Source organism: Astatotilapia calliptera, chromosome 5 (genome assembly GCF_900246225.1).
Source record: "Astatotilapia calliptera chromosome 5, fAstCal1.2, whole genome shotgun sequence".
Taxonomy (NCBI): Eukaryota; Metazoa; Chordata; class Actinopteri; order Cichliformes; family Cichlidae; genus Astatotilapia; species Astatotilapia calliptera.
Window position 1 is genome coordinate 7,923,278 of NC_039306.1, and position 23,642 is coordinate 7,946,919.

The 23,642-nt window shown below is 39.2% G+C and overlaps 2 protein-coding genes across 10 annotated transcripts in view; both read left to right on the forward strand.

The window, feature by feature from the left end:
* The window catches only part of tead3b (TEA domain family member 3 b), a 31,304-nt gene extending 21,943 nt beyond the window's left edge, over positions 1–9,361 (forward strand). Inside the window, exons 4-16 of one of the 9 annotated variants that reach the window (XM_026166992.1) lie at positions 953–1,017; positions 1,547–1,609; positions 1,744–1,806; positions 3,822–3,833; positions 4,709–4,834; positions 4,937–4,980; positions 5,166–5,222; positions 5,637–5,701; positions 5,798–5,934; positions 6,176–6,349; positions 6,656–6,799; positions 6,897–7,049; positions 7,217–9,361. In XM_026166992.1, coding sequence (XP_026022777.1) covers positions 953–1,017; positions 1,547–1,609; positions 1,744–1,806; positions 3,822–3,833; positions 4,709–4,834; positions 4,937–4,980; positions 5,166–5,222; positions 5,637–5,701; positions 5,798–5,934; positions 6,176–6,349; positions 6,656–6,799; positions 6,897–7,049; positions 7,217–7,330 — 1,217 coding nt within the window. In that variant the 3' untranslated portion in view covers positions 7,331–9,361. Of the gene's footprint in view, positions 1–952; positions 1,018–1,546; positions 1,610–1,743; positions 1,807–3,821; positions 3,834–4,032; positions 4,835–4,936; positions 4,981–5,165; positions 5,223–5,636; positions 5,702–5,797; positions 5,935–6,175; positions 6,350–6,655; positions 6,800–6,896; positions 7,050–7,216 lie in introns of those variants that run through there. The other 8 variants (XM_026166994.1, XM_026166993.1, XM_026166996.1 and 5 more) reach the window with 8 other exon arrangements.
* Positions 9,362–15,305: 5,944 nt separating this feature from the next.
* On the forward strand, positions 15,306–23,461 carry smpd2b (sphingomyelin phosphodiesterase 2b). Its single transcript, XM_026167002.1, has 11 exons — positions 15,306–15,568; positions 17,496–17,609; positions 17,702–17,798; positions 18,904–18,980; positions 19,429–19,522; positions 20,126–20,215; positions 20,307–20,389; positions 20,545–20,677; positions 21,117–21,221; positions 21,305–21,482; positions 21,957–23,461. Exons 2-11 carry the CDS (start codon positions 17,560–17,562, stop codon positions 22,379–22,381), a joined length of 1,332 nt encoding a protein of 443 aa, XP_026022787.1. The 5' UTR covers positions 15,306–15,568; positions 17,496–17,559; the 3' UTR covers positions 22,382–23,461.
* The last annotated feature ends 181 nt before the right edge of the window (positions 23,462–23,642 follow it).

The following is a 23,642-nucleotide window of genomic DNA, read 5'->3' on the forward strand; positions in this document are numbered from 1 at the left end:
AGTGCTAAAGTGAAAAAAACAGGACTTGTTTCTGCTGCCATTATGTGTCTGGAAAGCTGTTGAACATCTAGACACATAGTCTTTTGTGTGTTCATGAAGGCGCATCTTGACCAATTTTGTTGGTGTAAATTTATGTCAGCAAGTTTAGCAGAGTTAAGGCCATTATTCATAATAATACGGCAGTTCAGCCTCTCCCTCTGGCCCGATTTTCAGCCACAGAAACCTAATAAGCGTGACTTGGCAGAGAAGATAACTGAAAGCACTGATGGACTGATTTTCCACTGAGACAACATAATAACACTTTTTGCACTTCTCATACTCCAGAGATGATTTTTGCATGACCACAGCTGCAGTTTGTTGAAAAGGTATGGCTTGATGAATCACATGCGCTGCACTGTAGATATAGAGGACAGTGAAAGCCCGAAATAGAATCCTGTTCTCTGCACAACCTGTTTGTGCAGAATGTCGAGTGTAGATGTTATGGCATGGGGAAAAAAAAAACGCGGTTCTGTTTTTAAGTACTCTTTGTAATTAGGCTTCAGGGCCATGTGAGCTGAATTTAAGGAGGTGTGAAACAATCTAGTGAAAACCCAGGGATAAAACAAATAAATGTACTCTTTGCTAATTTGCTTAAAAAAAATCTCCCTATAGGAAACAGAGGTGTTTCTGTGGCTCCTGACAAGTGTTCTGAGCTTTGAGAAATGCCACACTACTTTTCTTTTGACATGAGATCAAGACTTGAGAAGAGTGCCACCTTCTGTCCAGTTTGTGATATTGCAAGTAATCTCCAAATGTTGAATGATATTTTTTTTTTTCAATCTGTCTGCCAGTTTGTGTGTCATTGTATTAAAAGTGACTCTGGAGACACCTGCTGTTTGTCTGTCTGTGCTTAGTGTAATCCAATTACCATCCTGTAAGATAAGCCCCCACTTTTTTTGTCTCTCTTTTACAGGTCGCAATGAATTAATAGCGAGGTACATCAAGCTGAGAACAGGCAAAACCCGGACAAGAAAACAGGTAATCAAGTTTTTTACGACTTTAATGTTTGGGTCCAGCTGCTGACTGGGTGACATAGAAAAAAATCCATCATCAAAACAGCTTTGTCTGGTGGCTTCCTTAAAAAAAGTGGATTATGAGTACTTCAGAGGACAAGTCTGGTTTTAAAATTTACTGTATTATTATTATTATTATTAACAATTGATTTGATTTTGGACAAAAATAGTATAGACCACAAATTATCAAACTGAAACATTAAACAAATACATTTTGTCTTTATAAATAAACCTTTAACTTATCATTTTTTATTAATTAGTTCATTCAATTAACTGTCTAGACTTTAATATGAAAAAATAACGGCTTTGTCCTTTAAATCCACTTTCTTATTTTATGTGTAGATTTCTTAGTGTGTGTCATGATCCTGTAAAAGGTGTGTGTGTGTGTAGGTGTGTGTGTGTGTGGATCAGCACTTGTATAGATGTGTGGCCTGTGTGCATGGATCTGCATGCATGTTATTTTTATGCTCAAATGATGTTTCACACCCCTTTAGGTGTCTAGTCACATACAGGTGTTAGCACGGAAGAAAGTTCGTGAATACCAGGCGGGTATAAAGGTAGGTGCTGCCAGCCTGCCTCCCGGCAACACTGACTGGGCGTCTCTTTCCTCTTTGGTTACGGCTTCTCTCTTTCTTCTCTTCTCTCTCTGTCTCCTTTCTTCTTTCCTCCTCTTGGCTATTTTTCTGTGCAGGTTTCTAGCCACTTGCAGGTTCTCGCCCGGAGAAAATCTCGCGAGATCCAGTCAAAGCTAAAGGTATGCGCTTCACTGCGGCCTGTGGGGCTGGTAAATGCTTGGCTTGGCACTAACCTGCTAATTTGTGAATATATTTATCAGTCCTTGCTTTAAGATGAGGTTTATTCTGGCTGGATAAGTAGATGCAAGCTTGCCATGCGCATTATTGTTTAACAGTTAAGCTTTAGAAATCATCATAATATTGCATCTGTGCCATGCATACAATGCACCGACAGAGAGAGTTTTTACTACGATTTTGAGCTGTAGGAATGCATTCAATCTCATCCTCTGAATTATTCTATCTCATCCTCTAGCCTCTACTTGAAATGAATGCTGCACAAGCTGATGAAATTTGAATGAAAGATCATTTAGCTGCATGTTGCTCCCGCTATGTATCTTTCCTTTGTGCCAGTCATGCTGCTGCATCACACTGTACTCTTCTGAGACCTTTTCTTTCCCTAAAACTGTCTCTGAGATCCTGAGCTCCTAGAGTGTGCTTCTTTGTAATGCCTTTTGTAAAAGTCAACATAGAAAAATAATCCTCCATTGTAATCTTGTGCCTCCTTTTGACTTTTCTCAAACTTCGTAAATCCTCTTTCAACTCTTTATGCTTTTTGTTGTTTTTTGCATTTTCACATATGAGTAAAAAACTATATCCAGACACTACTTAATACTAAAGATACTGTGATCTTTTGAATCCTAACCTAAGCCAAAACTTGAATTAACACAGACTAATCTGGGGGGAAATGGCATTCATAGCAGGGATTTTTTTTTGTTTAAAAAACATAATAAAAAACTGTGTAGTCTCATTTTGTCAGTGGTGACATCCTATATTCAGTGCAGTGCACCCAACGGTGGCTAGTATTCTAAATTAAAAAGAAGTAGATGCATCAAGCATCACCTTTCATAAGTTTTGACTTTATTTCTGAGCTGTCTACAAACTCCTAGGTCATGTTGAATACAAAGACCCCATTTAAAATGAGATGTGTTTTTCTGATTACATAGACTTTTCATGGTGAAATCTTCACCCTGTTCCTCCCTTGTTTGTCTACAAATTCTCCACTAACTGTACAGGTATCACAGAGGTCACTTCATTAGTCCTTCTAATTATCTCACATGAATATTTTAATGAAAAAATAATACACTTTTAAAATTACTGTCTTGTTTGGACAAGACATAAAGGATCAAGGAACCCACTTTCTGTTTGAAAACGTTAACATGGAATAATTTATTAGAATTTATAAGAATAAAGATTATTTTCTTCTGTTTTGACACGAAAGCATTAGATACCCTCTTTCCTTCTGTGTCCATGTAAGAAAGAAAATCATAATCGATTTAATACACTTTACACCAAGCCCATTAAACATTTACTTATCTTGTAAATCAACTACTGATTATATATTTAGTTCAGTTGTTTAGATTTATAATGCATCATGAGTGCATTTTTGATCGGTGCAAGGATTGATGAGGTCATTTTTACTTTTTGCCTTGGTTTTGAAACGTTAACACCCAGAGGTCGAGGGCAGCCATGGCGGACTCTGAGTTTATCCAACTCAAAGTTCTAGAAACAAAAAAAGAAAAAAAAGGTTTTCCGAGCCACTCTTTAAGTGAAGTGTACATCTGAAGTGTAACAGTTGCAAATGTCTACCCGCTGTACATCTCATATATTGCACAGCGATAAGTATTAAGTAACAAGTTATAAGGATTTAACTTCCTTGAGATTTTATATCTGCTGAGTTATCGAAATAAAACAAATAATCCTATGTTTTGAATTGCACTCAGATTTTATATCCTCTTTAAAAAATCAAATTCATTCTTTCCTCAATGAAATAATGAATTGGCTTTGTGTTTCCTCACATATTTACAACAACTTGAAATTGTTAGTTATTCATTATTTTCACAATACAAACAAAATCAAATATGGGCCTGGATTTGAACGCTCAGATTTATACGTATGCCCACCAAAAAAAAAGATTAACCTCAATATAGCTTTGAGAATTGAACAGTACTAATGGTTTCTCTCTTTTTTGATTCAGGCGATGAATTTGGTAAGTGAATTTGACTTGTGCAATATGCTTCCCTCCTCCCCTTTGTTTGGCAGCAACACTGCACTGTCCCTTTGCTATGGCCCTCTGCTGGCATGGCGCCCCAACCCATTGCAATCCCGCAATGAAGCAATGCTTCGAAAACAGCCACGCTTTGAGCACAGTATTGCTCCACATCCTGCTACAATAGTTTAATATCCTCCAACCTCCGCCAAAAGTCAGAGTTCTGCTTGCTTGGCATAAGGTGTCGTTCTTTGATTCGGGTTCTCGCTTCTGAGGCGTATTTCTTTAACTTGCAAAGTCACATTTTGGTGGCTAAATTGCTTTTTGCCATTAGAAAACGAGGAAAATAGTACATTTCAAAAATCTGAATTGACATGTTTGTAATTGAGAAACAATGTGTACTTTCAAAATAATGATAATTTACAAAAAAAATACTCCAGGTAATTTAGACACCAATTGACTGCATTTGGATCATTTTTATGCTACGTTTCAAGTTTCTCATAGTAAATTTTAATCTAAATTGTCCATGTGTACTCTTGCAACTTGAATCTCTTCATTCTGTTTTCCTGTGGTGAGCCTTATAACACACTGACCTTGATTTTTTTTCTGTACTTCTCTTTGCTTCCTTCTGACAGCTGCTCTTTCAAACAAACATCTTCAAAACAATGTTGTATTGATACTTTACAATAGATTGAATGTTGAGCTAAGCTAATGTTAACTTTATTTAGAATAGACTAATTAATCATTTATGAAACATACACAAACAGTGTCATTGTTTTGTATTATCATTAGGATAGCATACTGCATTGGATTATGCCGAGGTTAGGCTGCCACCTTGTGGCTGACTCCTCTTGTTTCTCTCTGTCAACCTGCAGGATCAAGCATCTAAGGACAAAGCCCTGCAGAACATGGCAGCGCTGTCATCTGCACAGATCGTCTCTCCGAGTATAATAAATAAACATCTTCCACCACTGCCTCCGGCCCCGTATCCACCAGCCAGAGTGAGACTCAATTTTTGGCAATTAAAAGGCATTAATGTTTTTCATTGCAGTTTGAAGTGATTCAAATGGGCACTGACTTTTATTTTCTTCTTTACTCTGTAGTTCTGGCCTGCTCAAATCCCAGGACAGCCTGGACCTTCTCAGGAGTAAGTAAACCCCTGCACTGAACGCACAGGAACTTTGTGGTATCATGGTATTCTTTCTGAAGTAAGACATTGGTGATAGAGATAAGTAAAAGCATGAATAAGTAAATGAATCACTGATGAGGTTAGGTTTAATATCAGGTGGGTATTGCAGGGAATGTTTAATGAATAACGTTTTTGTACACCAGGCTGCTTCTAGATTTCAACCCGGGAAGGACTCCTGGGCTTGGCCGCACCAGCCATGCGTAAGTTCCCCCTAGCCAAGGTTCAACATTGAGCACAAAGCAGTACTAACTCTTCTACACTGCATTGTATGTTTTCTGCACTGATGTAAACCACCATCACCACCACCAGGCAATAGACTGCTTCAGATTTTATTAAGAAAAGAGGAATGTGGTAGATGAATCCTTGTAGTGTTTGATGATTTGTGTTCACACAAAAAAATTGTATGCATTTTTATGAATTTGTCAGCAAAAGCACAATTAAATGATGCTGTTTTGCATCACTATTAAGCAATGAAGCAGGTGGACTTACGCCTAGCTGGTGCAGCAACACATGCTTACACTGATACACTAACAATTCTGCATAACTGAGGTACCCATGTGTCACAAAAATCTGGTATTGGAGTCTTTTTCTCACTTTCATTCATTACTTTTCAGTATCAAACCATTTGCACAGCCCCCATACTCGAGCCTACCAGGTTCTGTAAACCAACCCATACCAAGTAAGTTTGAACAAAATAAATCAATAAATGGAAACCAGAAAAGGAAAATGGGTGTGATATATTAATGCTTATGCATATGTGTTTGCATACATGAAGATTATGAGCCCTTGGCGCCACCTCCTGCACCAGCCGCTACTGCAGTGCCAGTCTGGCAGGATCGGACCATTGCCTCCTCTAAGCTGAGGCTGCTGGAGTACTCAGCCTTCATGGAGGTCCAGAGGGACCCAGACAATGTGAGTTAAATATGGTCTGCACCATATCCCAACCAAACAGCTTGTGAGTAATAAGAACTTGTTTAAAAGTGTAGTGGCATTAATACATTTAAGCCCATCTACATTGTCCTGATAGTTCACTCTCTCTCTAATGCTGATGTTTGAGGGCTGTGTTTTAGTTGTTTTTTTTGTTCGTGCTCCCTGTACTAAATCAAGTCCTATAGCCAACGTTTATCATCTGCTCTGTCTCTGTCCAATATAGTACAGCAAACACTTGTTTGTCCACATCGGACAAACCAATCCCTCCTACAGCGATCCGCTCCTTGAGGCTGTGGACATTCGGCAGATCTACGACAAGTTCCCTGAGAAGAAGGGTGGGCTCAAAGAGCTTTATGAGAAAGGGCCCCAAAATGCTTTCTTCCTTGTAAAGTTCTGGGTATGTTGTTATTATAATCTGACACTTAATATTATCATGCCTCTGTTTTCTACAATTGGAAATTATGCAAACTGCTTTTTTTTCTTACAATACCATGCTACATGTGGTGATAAATTACATGATTTCAAGATAAGAGGCAATGCATTTCATAGAATGTTGCTTCATTTATACTGCATTTGTCTTTGGTTAATAAATGTTCTTTTGAATAACTTACATCCACATCTTTATTTATTTATTTATTTATGCAATTTAAAGTTGATGTCATGTGAGGGCCTTTTGTCATGATGACATGTGTGCACTCTGCAGGCTGATCTGAACAGCAGTGGTATGCCAGACGGTCCAGGTTCATTCTATGGTGTCAGCAGTCAATACAGTAGCATTGAGAACATGACGATCACCGTTTCAACCAAAGTCTGCTCATTTGGCAAGCAAGTTGTCGAAAAAGTAGAGGTACGCCGGTGCTTTAACTGAGTCTTTTCTGAGAAGTATGTTTAATATTATATGCACATTGTTGTCTGTTCTTGACTCGCCTGTGTGTGTGTTGCAGACAGAGTATGCCCGCCTAGAGGGAGGAAAGTGTGTTTACAGGATCCACCGCTCTCCTATGTGCGAGTACATGATCAACTTTATCCACAAACTGAAACACTTACCTGAAAAATACATGATGAACAGTGTTCTTGAAAACTTCACTATCCTACAGGTAAAATACAGTGAATTATGGCTGCTTAGTTCAACATTTAACCTTACATTTACGCATAATGTCCCCATTAAGACCAGTTTATCAGTTGATATTTGCTATTTTCTAATTATTCACAAATCAGCTGATCATTATGGGCTTATTTCTAAATGGACTGTTCTTCTCCTCAGGTGGTGACGAATCGCGACACACAGGAAACCTTGCTCTGTATAGCATTTGTTTTTGAGGTTTCCACGAGTGAACACGGGGCTCAGTATCACGTCTACAGACTTGTTAAAGACTAACAGCTCTTCAGGGAGGTTTTGGAAAAGCCACACAATAAAGTGTGGCACAGTCTCTCTTTAACCAGCTCAACGATCCAGGAGAAATTATGAAAACATTCAAAGCAATGCTAGACCGAACTAACATGGACACATTACATGCTTTAAAAAAGTATCCAAGGAAAAAAAAAAAGAGAGAGCGAATCTCAACATGCCAGCACGCAAAGAAATTTTGAAGAATTGCAGACAAGTTATTTTCCATGTGTTTAAACATGATTTAGATGAAGTGGGTCACTTTTGCAAAAATCGACGGAGCCTGAAATGTTTTATCGAGGGGATGAGAACGTGTTTAGGGTTGAAAAGACTCTTAAAGTATCCAAGGGAACACACTCTGAGCAACAAGAGAAGTGTAAATAGCATTGAAAAACTAGAGAGAAAATTACCATGGAAGTGGGGTCAAGTTGTGTTTAGGTGTTTAGGAAACAAAGTGCCTTTTTCTCCAAAGATTATGATTGCCTGCCACTTCGGATTGCCTTATTTTTACTACCTCTTGTTTTTAAATGAAAAGAAAATATTCATACAGGTATTTTGAAAAAAAATGTGGAAAGAAACCTCAGATCAACATCTTTTGGGGCAGTTCTTGTATTCAGGCACGCAGAGGAGTGGGATAACTAATTCTGATGAGGTCTATTTTACAAAAAAACAAAAACAACATCCCAGGTTTTACAGTCCAAGTGTACAGGGAGAAGGTTAATTGTGTCGCCATGTTATTAAGGTTCTTTTTTTTTATACATATATTATTACACAATTTTTTAAAAAAAAATCAGGTCTTACAAGCATCTATCTATAACTGATTTTGACACTAGGGATGTCTTGAACCTTTGCTTTCCTGACATAAACCCAGGGCTTTGCCTTACTTATGAGATGCCCTGTTATTTCTCTCTGTTTGAAGACGTGTGCTCAGTTGCACTTAAAAGATTAAGAAGTGCAGCAACACAGTGCTTATTTTCTGCCTTGAGGTATGTAGCGTTACTGAATAAAATGAATTGTTTCTGTACTGTGAGTAAGTGGATACTAAAGGAATATGTGTTACATAGGAGTATTTGGGGGTGGGGGGGTCTTCATATTTGTGATCAGCTAAACTCAGCACAGAGACCATGGTTAAAGCAGAGAGAAGTTAACCACTGTTTCTTTTGTTTAAAAAAGAGACTGTATGCTGTGAAGTTGGTACATTGGCTTCACTCCTCTCTGTAATGTGTGGAGAAGCTGCATTCATTAATTAAAATACTTTTTGATATTTAAGACATTTTTTACTGACATTACATATGAAATAATTGTTACATCAATCTGAATAACTGTCTTGAAAGAGAGCTATTGTCTCTGTGCTGTGGAGTATGACCATTGATTGTTATTTATAGGGCTGAACAAGAAATAGCAGGAGGGAAGGGTGGGGTATTGGTGATGATTTTCCACCATGATGGAGATGTTAAAAGTATTGTAGGACTTATATTAGAGATAGAATTTACTGCCAACTCATGGGTCCTGCTAGATGAGTGTCTACTCTGTGAGGTTCACTGGACAAGTTCAAATTTAAAATATTGTATGGTGGCATACTTGCACCTGGCTTTGAATGTCATATTTCACAAGCTAGATACAATAACACTCCTCCTCTAGTAGGTATCTCAGTCTATCTTTTATACAGACATTTTTGCCATTATAAAGATTAATATTTTGTTTTGATTCAGTTGTCTTGACTTTCAGTGTTTGCCATATGCTTCACTGAAAAAAAAAATGTGTGATTGTGCTGATATTGATAATTAATAATGAGATATCTAATGTATCATATTCTGAATGGTGTGGGCAGTTTTCTTCTTTGTTTTTTGGTTTAAGATGGTTTACTATTGTCTTTGTTACCAATGTGCATTGCAATTTTATACTTTGAGTAGAAGTTGGACTATGTAATCAACAAATGTATCTAACAATACATGACGCATGGTGCCTTTGGGGCCATCCCCCTCCCCCCCAGAAAAGTCATTAAACCTGTTTGTAAATTTGTTTTGTCTATAGTGATTCATTTTACAGTGGGTGCAGTGGTTAGCACTGTCGCCTTCCAATAAGGTTATGTGTGTTATAATTTGTTGCTTTTTGCAGTCTTTTAACCTTCCATAGACTATTCAATGTTTCACTTATTCCACATTTTATCATGTTAGATTTTTATTACAAAATTGATTATATTCATTATTTACTTTTACACACAATACCCTTAACAAAAGTTAGCTTGAAATTCTTGCAAATGTATTAAAAATAAAATACAAAAATGTAACATCTACATAGATATTCACAACCTTTGCTCAAAACTTTGTTGAAGTAACAATTGCAGCCTTCAGTCTTTTTGAGCTACACCTATTTTGGGGCAGTTTCTCCCTTTTAATTTTCAGAACTTCTCAAGCTCCATCAGGTTGTATGGGGACGTACAGCTACTAACAGATCTTTCCAGAGATGCTCAATCGAGTTCAAGTCTGGGCTCTGGCCAGGCCACTTAAGGACATTCACAGAATAGTACTGAAGCCACTCCTTTGTTATCTTGGCTGTGTGCTTGGGGTCATTGTCCTGTTGGAAGATGAACCTTCACCCCAGTCCAAGGTCCAGAGCACTCTGGAGTAGGTTATCATTAAAGATGTTTCTGAACATTGCTGCATTAGTCTTTTCCTCAAGCCTGACAAAACTCCCAGTTCTTCCCACCCAAAACATCACCACAGCATGATACTGCTACCACCATGCTTCACTGTAGTGGTTAGTGATGGGTAGATGATACCTCATGGGGTGTGTTGCATATTGCCCTTATTGTGTCTACACGTGTGACACTGTTGGTGTCTCGCTCAATAGCAACATCTGCAGGATTTAAATAGTCATTGCAGACCACCTGGACAAAGAAAGACTGAACTACGTTAATTGATTCTGACATCTAGACATCACATGAATGATGAAGGGTCCTGTTTAACCAGTTCATGATAAAATGCTGTGCAAAAAGTGTGATAAAAGTATTTATATTTCAATTATTATTGATTGATTTATTATAGCAAACAAATGATTGATTGACTAATACACTATATCAAATGCTGTTGTTGGGGGGTTTTTGCAAGGAATTATAAGTGAGAAAGAGAAGTTTAGAAAATCTAAGTGCTTGTGATAGTGGGAGTGCTTGTATACTTGTATACTTGTATGTGAAGGCAGGGTTTACATATGTCTATTAAGCATGAGAAAGTTAAATTGGTCAAAATAATTAATAACAAATTTAAATGAGTCCTTCGGGGAAAAAAAACTGGAACACAAATAACTGATGACAATTGAGCAAAAGTAGAAAAAGGAAAGGGAAAAACATTTACCTTATTTGGTGCTAGGAGATCAAAATGATCTCAGTCTGGAGAAAATGTTCCTTTTCTCACTGGATAATAAATGTGGCAAAAAGAAACACACAAACTGCACTAAAGACAATCTTCTCTCTTCTCAATGTGAATGCAGATGAGTCATAATTTTCACTTTCCAATAAACATAATTTGGTGCCTCATCGCTGTACGACACAGCAGCTATATTGGTGATTTTTCGTGATACGTGATACACGCACCGATACCAATACAGGGCTTCAGGTCTTTGTTCTGGATACACAAAACAGCGCTTCGGTATTGTTTGATCCATAACTAGTAGGGATGATATTGGCTAGGTGACGAGTAGTGTCTGGTTTCCTCCAGGCATGACGCTTGTTATTCAGAGTTCAATTTTTGTCTCATTTGTTTTCCATGGTCTGAGAGTCCTTCGGGTAGGTACCTTTTGGCAAAGACTAGCTGTTATGTGCCTTTTATTGAGGTTTGGCTTTTGTCTGGCCACTCTACCATGCAGGTCTGATTGGCAGAGTGCTGTAGAAATGGTTGTCTATCTGGAAGGTTCTCCTCTCTCCATATAGTCAGACATGAAGACAGTAGGAGTACTGAAGGCTAGCTGGAGAACAAAAGAAAAGGCTTACAGTGTGTTGTATGTGAGACTGGATACTAAGGAAGGAGAAAGGGACTAATGACAGGTTAAACAGAGAGATCTAGCTGAAAATGATGTGCAGCAGGTCAAGGTGATTGAAGATAGACATGGAAATGTGCTAATGAGTGAAAAGGGTTTGCTGCAAAGATGGAAGGAGTACTTTAAGGAACTGATAAATGAAGAAAATGAGAGATGATGGTAGATGGTGGACAGTTACGAAATCAGGGATTGCTAAGGGTAAGTAAGGAGGAAGTGAAGGCTGCTATGAAGAGAATTGAAGCCAAAGAGATGGTTAGTCCAGATGACCTATGTGGGGGAGGAGATGTCTACGAGAGAGAGCAGTGGACTTATTAACCAGATTGTTTAACACACGCACTGGAACGGTTCGCAGCCAAGTGTGAAGTAGCGGGACTGAGGATCAGCACCTCGAAATCTGAGGCCATGGTTCTCAGCCGGAAAAGGGTGGAGTGCCCACTCCAGGTCGGGGAAGAGTTCCTGCCCCAAGTGGAAGAGTTTAAGTATCTCGGGGTCCTGTTCGCGAGTGATGGGAGAAGGGAGCCGGAGATCAACAGATGGATTGGTGCTGCGGCTGCAGTGATGCGGACGCTGCACCGGTCCGTCGTGGTGAAGAGGGAGCTGAGTGTAAAAACGAAGCTCTCAATTTACCGGTCGATCTACGTCCCTACCCTCACCTATGGCCACGAGCTGTGTGACCGAAAGAATGAGATCACAGATACAAGCGGCGGAAATGAGCTTCCTCCGAAGGGTGGCTTAGAGATAGGGTGAGAAGTCCAGCCATCTGGGAGGGGCTCAGAGTAGAGCTGCTGCTCCTCCACATCGAAAGGAGCCAGCTGAAGTGGTTCGGGCATCTGACAAGGATGCCTCCTGGGTGAGGTGTTCCGGGCATGTCCCACCAAGAGGAGGCCCCGGGGAAGACCCAGGACACGTTGGAGAGATTATATCTCTCGGCTGGCCTGGGAACGCCTTGGTGTTCCCCCGGATAAGCTGGAGGAGGTGGCTGGGGAAAAAGAGGTCTGGGCTTCTCTGCTTCGGCTGCTGCCCCCGCGACCTGGCCCCGGATAAAGCGGATGAAGATGGATGGATGGATCTTTCTTCATACTGAGAAAGTATGAAGCCATTGTATGACACTGCGATCTTTAGTGCGAGTGGGAGCAGGTGGAATAGAGCCTGAAGAAATGCAGGCATGCTTTGGAGAGAAGAGGAATGAAAGGTAGCTCATATTTCCATTGGAAGTGACCACAATGGACAGGATTAAAAATTACATCAGAGGGACAGTTCAGGTTAAACAATTTGGAGAGGAAGTTAAAGAAGAAGGGCTGAGATGGACTGGACATGTACAGAGTAGCGATAGTGAATATAATAGACAAAGAATATTGAATATAGAATAGAATAGAATTCAACTTTATTTTCATTGCACATGCACAGGTACAGGGCAACGAAATGCAGTATGGAATATGGAGCTGCCTATGACAGTTAACAGATTTAACTACAATGGTCAGCTTTTAACCATGTGTTTTGCCCTATAATATAAATTTGTCTTTTGCCTACAGATGGATGATAATGCAGAAAAAAAAAGAACGTGTATCTACAACATAGAAAAAAAATAATACACAGCTCCAATAAAAGATTTGCAAATTTTATCATTCTCTCGGCTCTTGAAGGAGGCGGTCGCACTTTCCCCCTCTCCCTTATCTTTCCTGCTTCTCATGTCTTGTATAGTCTCGCTTATTCTCTAATCCTAAGAGAGTCTCCCAGACTTGTTCTCTAAAAACCTAAAGAAGAATTATGGATTTGATCAACTGGTCCCTTAACGGAATTGACATCCTCCTGGGCTTGGGAGAGCCCAATTGTCCTGCGGAGACGTTTGCTGCCAGATACTCGATGGTCGGTTGCGTCGTGTGTCTGGCAACACTCTCGATGGAGGACATTGAACGACATCTACCAGTTCGGAACTATGATAACAGAGTTCTGGCTGAATGGAGCTGGCTCGGACCTGGCTTATTGAAGAACAAGGAGCAGCTACAGCTGTTCAAAATCCCACAAAGCTGGCTGACATGATAGATGATGGGCAGTGCTGTGAGCACTCACACTGTTTTTTATTACGCAATATGGATGCGATCTTGAAGAAGCTCATGGCTCTGTTATATGGATAAGATCTTGAAGAAGAACAACGGGAATTGAGAGACCTGGTGACCAGTGACGGACATTAGACCTACTGTAAAACTGGAAGCAGTTTGTTCGGACTAACCAAAACAACTACCATCTTCATCTCATGCGGCCCCCCTGGCACCAGCTGGATGCTCAAGGCAAAAGCTGACGGGAATCACAAATTCTCCTTAGATAATAAGACTGTTTGTTGTGACTCTCTCCCCCCTCATTCATGGCCACCCGCGTCGACCGAAGATTGTTTACTTTTGTCTAACTGGGTGAAGGGACACCTTCTCTCGGCTGAACACGGAACACACACACATACGTATGTCCCCCCATGGGGATAGACAAAGTCTTTTTGACTTGACTTCATATCTAATATTAATCAGGCAATTAAGCATTTCACATGAACTGTTCACATTGTTGTGAGTAACAATTTTGCTGCACCTATCAGCTGCCAGTCAGGCTGCAGAGTGCTGCCTGCTGTGGCTTTCACATTTTGTGTTACCATGCAGTTTTTATTTATTTAAATTTTTGTCATTTTAACCTTTATTTCTGTGATATTCGGATATGTGTATTTTCCTTACTTTCTCCATATTTTGTCCTTATTGCCCGAGTATTTATAGAGCATTAGCGCACCCATTTTTCCAGATTCTGTTTCACTTGACTTATTTACCACCTGACTTATTGCTGTGCCTAGGGCTGTTCAATATAACGATATATATCGGATGACAATATAAAAACATCTATCGTTTCATTTTACGCTATCGTTTGTTTCGTGGTGTCGCAAAATAAACTCTTTACGGCAATATTTTTTCATCGTTTTGATGGTCACTCTAGTGGCTATATTAATTTCTTAAAGTTCTCTTATTCTTTTATATTTTATATAACCACACTATGGACGGACAAGCGCGTTTTTTATGCGTTGTGGTTAGCAACAACGACGGTAACAGCATCGCGTGTCCACTTGTTTATGTTCCACATAAACCTTTCACAATAAAGCTCAAGATCCTGTTGAGACTTTTCAAAAATAAACTGAATCACGTGAAAGAGCAGATTATTTACGGATGAGAAGTAAAAAAGAGCCGCCGGGTGCTAAAAAATAAACCTTAGACTCAAACGTCAGAACAGGCTTTTCCCCGCAGCACGCCGTGTAATAAATACTCATTACTCACAAAGAAAACGGCAGCCGTTACAACTTATGTCTAAAAATGTATAGTTTCATGCATCGGTTAAAACACTCGACTCCAGGTACACGACGCCCAGCTGGAAACACTTCACGCAAGTCAAGCTGCCCGAGATTCACAGAATTTAGAGAAAATGCTACATTTTTGTGATATATATCGTTATCGGGACGATAGAATTCTTATATCGGGATATGAGATTTTGGTCATATTGCACAAGCACACCCCTAGCTGTGCCATTGCATTTACTCCTTAGATTTTTTGTTTGTGTCATAATACTTACACATTTTTGCTGTAGCAGTTTTTAAATGGTTGAAATATATTCATTTTACTGGTTTAATTTAGTCTGAGCGCCTTTTCAACTGATTCCATGGTTTTTGTCTTAAAGAACTTCACGTCCCACAATTGAGCGCGGCCAAGGAAGCCTAAGTCCGGAAACAAGGTTTTCAAAATAAAGGTACTTTTACAAAATGTAATTTTTGGGATATTTAAGATGAAATCCGTGTAACAAAGCATTTATACCAGCAATTATTTTATTTTAAATACACATGAGATATTTCCTCTCGCTAAAAATAGTAATACTGATGTTCTGGTTTTATTTTGTGGTAAAAAATAAAACCGGAGGTCATAACCATTATTTATTTCCTTCTGACTTTACATAGACAGGAAACCCACGCAGCAATGTAAAACGTTGAATGCCATTAAAGTCTGTTCACTTCGTGAGATGCCGACCGACAGACAATGTGCTGTCTTCATTATTATTACTTAGGGTAACAGTGATAGTGAGCTAGTACGGCAGCAGGAAGTGTTTTGTATAAATTTACGACGCATCTCTGCATGAACGGCCCAGTTAACTTCAGCTAACGTCAACAGACTCGAGGTGAGTTAAACCAATTAATAAATCATAATATAAAAACCGGCAACAGGCTAACGGAAACTAGACCCAGCTTCACTTCTACAGACTAGCTAAACGGATATCTGGAACTTACTAGCAGTTATTTACACTCACTAGTTAACTACGCTTACCTACCAGCGATTAACACTTTGACTTTTATACTACATAGTATCAAATTTCCACTAATGAAGCATTCCTAGTGTAGCAGTGGAAGTACCGAGGTATCTAAAATGTTATCTTCTTGAGTGTTCCGGGAATATTATCTGCTTTTCCTGCCATAACACTGAGAACAACCTGCATTTCTTCACTGATTCTGCATTAAACAGACTTTGAATGATTTGGGCACATTTGAGTTTTAATAGAAACACTTAAGCTGTTGTGGTTGGTGTAGAACCCCCTGCCCTCTTCCTTGTTCAACCTTTTTTCTAATGCTAGTCTTTAAATATCAAGGACATTGTATATTTTATTTATGCTACACTGCTTGGCCACCAAAAAAAAGGTCACAGTCTAATATTTCGTTGGACCGCCTTTAGCTTTGATTAGGCACCCTGTGGCATTGTTTTGATAAGCTTCTGCAATGTCAAAATATTTATTTCCATCCAGTGTTGCATTTTTTTTTTCATTAATTCTCAGTGGGGTTAAGGTCAGGATTCTGTGGTGGCGAATCCTTTTGTCAAAATGATGTCTCATGCTCCCAGAACCATTTTTTCACAATTTGAGCCTGATGAATCCTGGAATATGCCCGCTTCATCAGGGAAGAAAAAAACCCATTGATGGAATAACCTGGTTATTCAGTATAGCAAGGTACTCAGCTGGCCTCATTCGTGGAGCATATACTTTCGCTGAACCTAGACCTGACCAACTGCAGCAACCCCAGATCATAGCACTGCCCCCATTCGCTTGTACAGTAGGCACTAGGCATGATAAGTGCATCACTTCATCTACCTCTCTTCTTACCCTGATACGCCCCTCGCTCCGGAACAGGGTAAATCTGGACTCATCAGACCACATGACCTTCTTCCATTGCTCCAGAGTCAGAATCTTTATGTTTCCTAGAAAATTGAAGTGCGTGTGAAAATGATCTTGCTTTCACTATTAAACCTAGCCCTGAGTTCTACTATAGTTTTTCTTCCATTTGAATTCACCAGATATTTAAGTGATCACCAATTACGATCATTCAGGATTTTTTTCCGACCACATTTCTTCCTCGAAGATGATAGGTTCCCACTATCCTTCCACTTTTTAATAATGCATTGGACAGTTCCTAACCCAATTTTAGTAGTTTCTGCGATCTTCTTAGACGTTTACTCTGCTTGATGCATGCAAGTTGTACTCCAACTTTGTCTCCTTTAAAAAGAAAAAGGCAAATAAACTGCAAAATTTGCCTAACATGTGACATAGTAAGTTCTGCCTAGGTCAGCTTTTAATCATGTGTTTTGCCCTATATTATAAATTTGTCTTTAGCCTACAGATGGATGATAGTGCAGGAAGAAAGAATATGTATCTACAATATAAAAAAATAAATAATACACAGCTGCAAAAACACATCTGCACATTTTATCAATATGTAATATTACACAGCCAGTTGAGCATTTCACATGAACTGTTCAAACTGTTTACACTGTTGTCAGTAACAATTTTGCTGAACGTGTCAGCTGCCAGTCAGGCTGCAGTGTGCTGCGTTTTCACATTTTGTGCTTACCAAGCAGTTTTTTTTATTAATTTTAATTTTTGTCACTTCAACCTTTATTTCTGTGTTATTTGGATATGTGCATATCCCCTTCTTATCCAGATTTTTTTCCTTATTGCCTGTGTATTTATAGGGTGTATTAGCACACCCAGATGTTCAGCTAACTACATTGGCAGTGAAGCTCAGGCAGTATCTAACAACTGTTCTTATGTGACACTTTAGGATCCATCCTAGTCACCTCACGTGAGCCGACATTCCTGATTTGAAGCTTCACTGATACGCCAACATGTCTAACATGGACTCTGTCAGAGTGCGGGTCTTCTCTCTGAACTGCTGGTCAGTGGCTGTGGTTTGTGGAGATTCTTAATGCATTGCTGTGATACACCCATTAAAAAATAAGTCATGCTCCATGCGCTTTATTTTTGCAGGGGGATCCGATATCTAAGCAAATACTGTCCACAGCGCTATGCCATGATTGGTGAAATGTTGTATAAGGAACAGCATGATATTGTGTTACTGCAAGAGGTAGGTGGAAGCCAGCTTACAAAACGGTTGATTGCAGACTCACTGTTCTGATAAAAACAGAGACTCTGCAGGCCATACATGTGTTGGGAAACTACATGTTTGTTTTTTTTAATTTCTCATCTGTACACCGCCACAGTGGATTTTAAATAAAATATTCAATATGTGATTGATGTACAGGAATTACACCTATTTTTATACATAGTCTCCCATTTTCAGAGGCACCGCCTCGGACTGACTGGGCTGTTGAAGAATATCTCATTTCTTTGCCTCAGAAACTCTTGTTTGCTTTTGCAGCATCATTTGTGATCAGTTTAACAGCTTTTGTCTGAATCTGAGCAGAATACAACCCTATAAACCTTAGAATTCAGAGTGCTAATTCTTTTAGCAGTCACGTTATCAAACACTGGCAGCCATAAATGCCACAGCATTGCCTCCACCTTGTTTGACAGAAGATATTCTATGTTTTGGATCATGAGCTGTTCCTTTCCTTCTCCATACTTTTGACTTCCAGTCATCATGGCACAAGTTACTCTTGGGTTCATCTGTCCAAAGAATCTTTTCCAGAATTATGCCGGCTCCTGTAGACATTTTCTGACAAAGTCTAATCTGGTCTTTCTCTAATCTTGTGTAATCAACAATAGCTCGTTGTACAGCTAGTTTCTATTCATGACCTTGATAATGATACCTCTGCCTCCTCAAGACTTGTTTTGGTACTGCTGAGCTGGCCAGTGTATTTTTTCTTTTTAAAATGATATCATATTGTTGATTTTGCTACACCTGTATGTTTTGCTGTCCCACCCATTGGTTTGTTTTGGTTTCACCCTCCTTCACTTGCATTAACAACATACAAGAGGCCAATGAAAACATACAAGATTTAAATTTCAATGCTTGGACTCAATTCCTGCCTCAACTTGCCATGGTTAAAGTCTACACTTCAGTCTCATCTGGACTGATTTAAAATTACAAACAGTCCCTAACAAATTGTAGGCTGCAGTGCAATGAAAGTAATTTGACCATAAGTTATAAATTAAAATTAGACATGGGTAAATACTCGTAATAATGTGTGGTATTCAACTTTCTGAGTGACATGCAAATGTTTTTACAGGTGTGGAGTGAGAAAGACTATCTCTTCTTGAAAAAGAAACTTGCTTCTTGTCACCCTCACTCTCATTACTTCAGAAGGTAATGTTTCTGCCGTCTCACACAAAAGCTCACTGTGAAATAGTTTCCCTAATTTTTAACCTTGAACATCTCAGTCTGAGACTAAAGGTCGTGATTGGTCATATCTTCAAAAGGCCATAATGTCTTTATCTCTGTAAAGTGTGTGTGTGTGTGTGTGTGGGTGTGGGTGGGTGGGTGGGTGGGTGGGTCACTGAAACTATCGAGGGTTAACTTTTTCTCCTTAATTCTTCCTTGACCTCCATACCAAAGAACAAGACCGTGATTAAGCTAAGGTTCTACCTTTCTAATCCCCTCTGTAGCTCACAAAAATGTCAACTCTAATAGATAAGTTCTCACATCTGTTGCAGATACTACCGATTTGTACTTAGACTAAGCTACTGTCGAACTACATGGAAACCAAGTATATGAGTCATTATTTATAACTTTTTGTCACATGTTTCTTTTGCAGTGGCGTCATAGGCAGTGGACTGGCCATTTTCTCCAAACACAGAATCCGCGACACATTTCTTTATCGCTACTCACTGAATGGTTATCCTTACATGGTAAGTCTGGAGAGCTGGAGATGGAGAAAACAGTATCTTGTACTCGTGTTTATCAACAAATAAAAAATCTTCTGTAAGAGTTGCACCTTTAAAATTCACCAAAGTAAAACACTGCGTCAACAATAGTAAAATTACTTGTTTATGCTAAAAGGCTTTAACTGTATTAAATATATTGTGAAATTGTCATTGATGTATAAATTTGTGAACAGACTTTTTGAGTAGACATTAGGGGAGTAGCTCATTTTAATTACTGTATTCACATACTTCGAAAATAGTTTTTTTAGCAGTAATTTTAGTTGTTTTTCTTTTGCTATTACTCTATGTGAGAATGCACAACTTTAAGAAATAAATAAAACATGCGGCAGAACCAGGAGCAACAAATTTTAGGTAAATACCAAACTAAAAATAGCTGGGGGTTTTTTAGGATTGTAGTTAAGTATATGTAACAAAGAATTCAATTTTTTGGCAAAACCCTAATAGCACGACAGTATTAGTGTCAACTTTTTTTCCCCTGCATTGGCTTCATGCAAAATTATCTGTACTCCTCATATCACCCTTCGTTTTCACTGTTTATTCGCAGTTGTTATTTTCCTTGTTAATTAGGCTCACCATGGAGACTGGTTTGGTGGTAAAGCTGTTGGCATGGCTATCCTAAACCTCGGCAGCCTGACTGCAAATGTCTATGTCACTCATGTAAGGTTTCATAACAGCAGTTTTCAGCCCTAACTGTACATGATTTTCTATTATTGATCAATGTGCTGTTGTCCTTGTGTACTGATTTTAGCTGCATGCAGAGTACTCCCGAGAGAAGGACTCTTATCTACCTCACAGAGTGGTTCAGGCCTGGGAGCTGCAGCAGTTCATTCGGTAGTGTGCCTTTGCTTGTTTCTTTATATTTGTTTACATATTTACTAAAATGTTTGAAGTAATATTACAAGTAACATTTATCTAGTTTGTAGAATACAATGACTAACATGTTTGTTTGTTTGTTTGTTTGTTTGTTTTTTTCCTGTGCTTCTTAGCCACACCTCTGCTGGTGCAGATGTGGTCATTGTTGGTGGTGACCTCAACATGCACCCTCAGGACCTTGGGAACAGACTACTGAGGGCTTACACTGGACTGCAAGACTCTTATTTAGAAACAGCTAAATTTGATGTATGTAGAAGTATTAATCTGTATTCAAACAGTGAGTGCAGTAATGAAATCAAGTACCTGTTTTTATTTATGTAGATCCTTGCAGATTTTAGTGCATTTAAATTTACATCACTTCAAGTTGAAATACGAGGCACAGTGGCAGTCATAGAGTTGCCATGCATGCAGTTATGCAGGCTCTAACACATTTATTTTGATGCAATAGGAAGTTGGACCATAAAGTCTTGGCTATTCATTGTGGTTCTTAGAGCTGCACACAACAGATTGGCTCAAAAGTAGCTTTGCTACTGTGTCATTGTGGTCTCATATCTTAAGGTCTGAGCTGCAAAGTAAAATGGTATTATTCAAGAAATGCCAGGGTTGTAAAAGTAGAAGCAGCTTTCTGTTACACTTTGGTTTTATGTAAATTGAATTTTAGGCAAGTTTTTTTTTTTTCTTGCAGGGATGTGAGAATGGTATGACTCTTATAGCAGACAACCCTTTTATTAGTAAAAAGGAGCTTGTACCTTTTGAGAAGGGGATTCGAATCGACTACATACTATTTAAGGTGAGTGAAAGCAGCATGTCATCTGATGATTTTTATAAAGCCATGTAACTGCTAAAGCATGATTGCCCTCTTGTTATTCCCAGGGTTCTTCAAAAGCCGACGTCCATTGTGATTCCATGTCCACTACCAAAGGCTCCGTTCCCAACCATCCTTTCCCATACTCCGACCATGAAGCTCTCACTGCTGAACTGAGGCTGGAGCCGCACACTCCGGCTGAAACAGGAAGTGACAGAAAATTGAAGAATAAGGACTCTACTACAGGTATCTGCACACTCCATGCCAGCAGGTTGTTTCGTGTAAAGGTGATTGATTGTCCAATTACTTTGGTATAAATTATTCAATGGAAAATCCATTTTGATTCCTCCACTTTTACCTATCAGAGCAATTTTAATCTGTCAGACAAGAAAGAAAAAGAAATAACAGCCCTAGTGAAGCTCTGTAGCCAGGCTGTATTGCCAGCTTTAAGTATATGCTGGTGTTTTGTTTTGTTTTCTGGCTGCTCTTCCAAAAGGACTATTCCAGGCCACATGTTGTAATTTCATCCATGGTTAAATTGTGCCAGGAACAGTGGGTTAAATAACATGGAGCACAGTGAATATTTAATGTTCTGTTGTAACAATAATCCTGTCCAGTATAGAGCTTGACTCTTCAACACTTTCTGCAGTGCTTTGCTCTCCAGCTTTGTACTGGTATAAAGGCTCCACTCTTTCTCTTGTCTCTCTTTCATGGACTTAGGGAAACTGGCTGAACTGGTTGACATTGTGACTGAGGCCCGCACTGAAGTCAAAGTGGGCTTGCACTGTGCTGAGAGGATGCGCTACACAGCAGCACGCACTGGAGTGATGGGGCTGGCTCTGCTGTTCCTGGAGCTGGTCATCGCCGCGGTGCCCTACTTAGCTCTGGGAGCAGAACAGCCTTTCCCTCGTACCTCCTTCTACCTGCTGGCTGTGCTGTGCTTTGCCATTCTGCTGACCACCTCCATGTTGTACATCTTTTACACAATGGAGCTGAAATCACTTCAGGGGGCTGAAGACCAGATGAGGCTGGGTATAGGTAGTCTGCAAGAGAAGCTTAAGGGCTTTTGTCTAGCTCAACTTCATAATCCCTCAGGAAGGCCCCCAGAGGTTCAGGAGCCCAGTGCCTTTGAGCCAGAGGAGTAATGCAGAGGCCAAGAATGTCAAAGTGGTAAAGGCGACTTTGAAGTCACTTTTATAGTGAACATGTGAGGAGCTTTGCTCCCCTGAATATTTTAGTTTTGGAGATTTATATTCATATTGCAGAATCAATCATAATTGAAATGCTTCTCTGAAAGTAGTGCAGGGCACATGCATTGACATTATATACTTTTATATAGAGATCTGTAGGCTTTTATTACACCTAGATTTCACTTGATGTACCTAGAATATACAAATGTACTGTAATGCTTCTGTGCTGTTATGCTGAAGGTCATTAAGTCTGACCATTTGTGTTTTTTAGCCTCAGGTCCGATTTGCATTCCACCCACCAGTAGATTCACCGGGACCATTTTTTTCTGTTTTTAATTTAATGCTTCCCTTTTTTGAGTTTAATAATCAACTGCACAGAGATTATGGTTCCAGGTTGAGTTTGACCGGGTCTTTAATGTGTTAAATACATGAAGAAAGTAGCTCTGTGGTTTCCATTGCAATAGAAGACACAGACACTCCACATGTAGGAAGTTTACGTTTCAGTCAGTAATATTTTTCCTCTACAACAGCACTCGTCAGGATCCTTTGTACTGTAGATAAAGGAACCAAGTCTGTATGCATGTATCATTTGTCATGCTCTCTGTTTATAGTGTCTTAATCTTAAAGACAATCTACACTCCTCTCATATGTTCAAGTATAGATTGAAAATACTGAAAATGTTCTGCTCTTGACCTTGACCTCTTTTGGTCACATTTTTACAAAGCACAATATACCGTAGAAAATAAAAACAGAATACATCAGTTAGTGTGCAGTGCACTTTGTTGATTAACCTGGTGAACCACTTCCCTATAGTTTTGCTAGGAGATTGCTTAATATGTTACATTGCTAAAATACCATGTTGTAACTCAAGAGTTTGAACGTTTACTTTCACCTCAGTGAAGAAGAAGCACTCCGCAGTTCTTAAGTTCATTATGATTTATAGAATTTCAGATACTTGATGTTCATTCCAACTGGAAACTGTGATGGGCATGATCATGAAAGCAATAATAAAGACTTTATGCACATGCTTATGAACTGCTGTGGCTCTATGTAGACCTGTCAAGTCGTCAGGAGATGGCGTCTGACATTTCAAACTGTAGTTTGTATTCCCTGAGATTCACATATTCACCACTAGAGAGCAGTCAAAGTACAGTACAGTATCAGAACAGGTCTTTCTCTAAGTATGTCATTGATTTAAAAAAAAAAACAGCCTTCA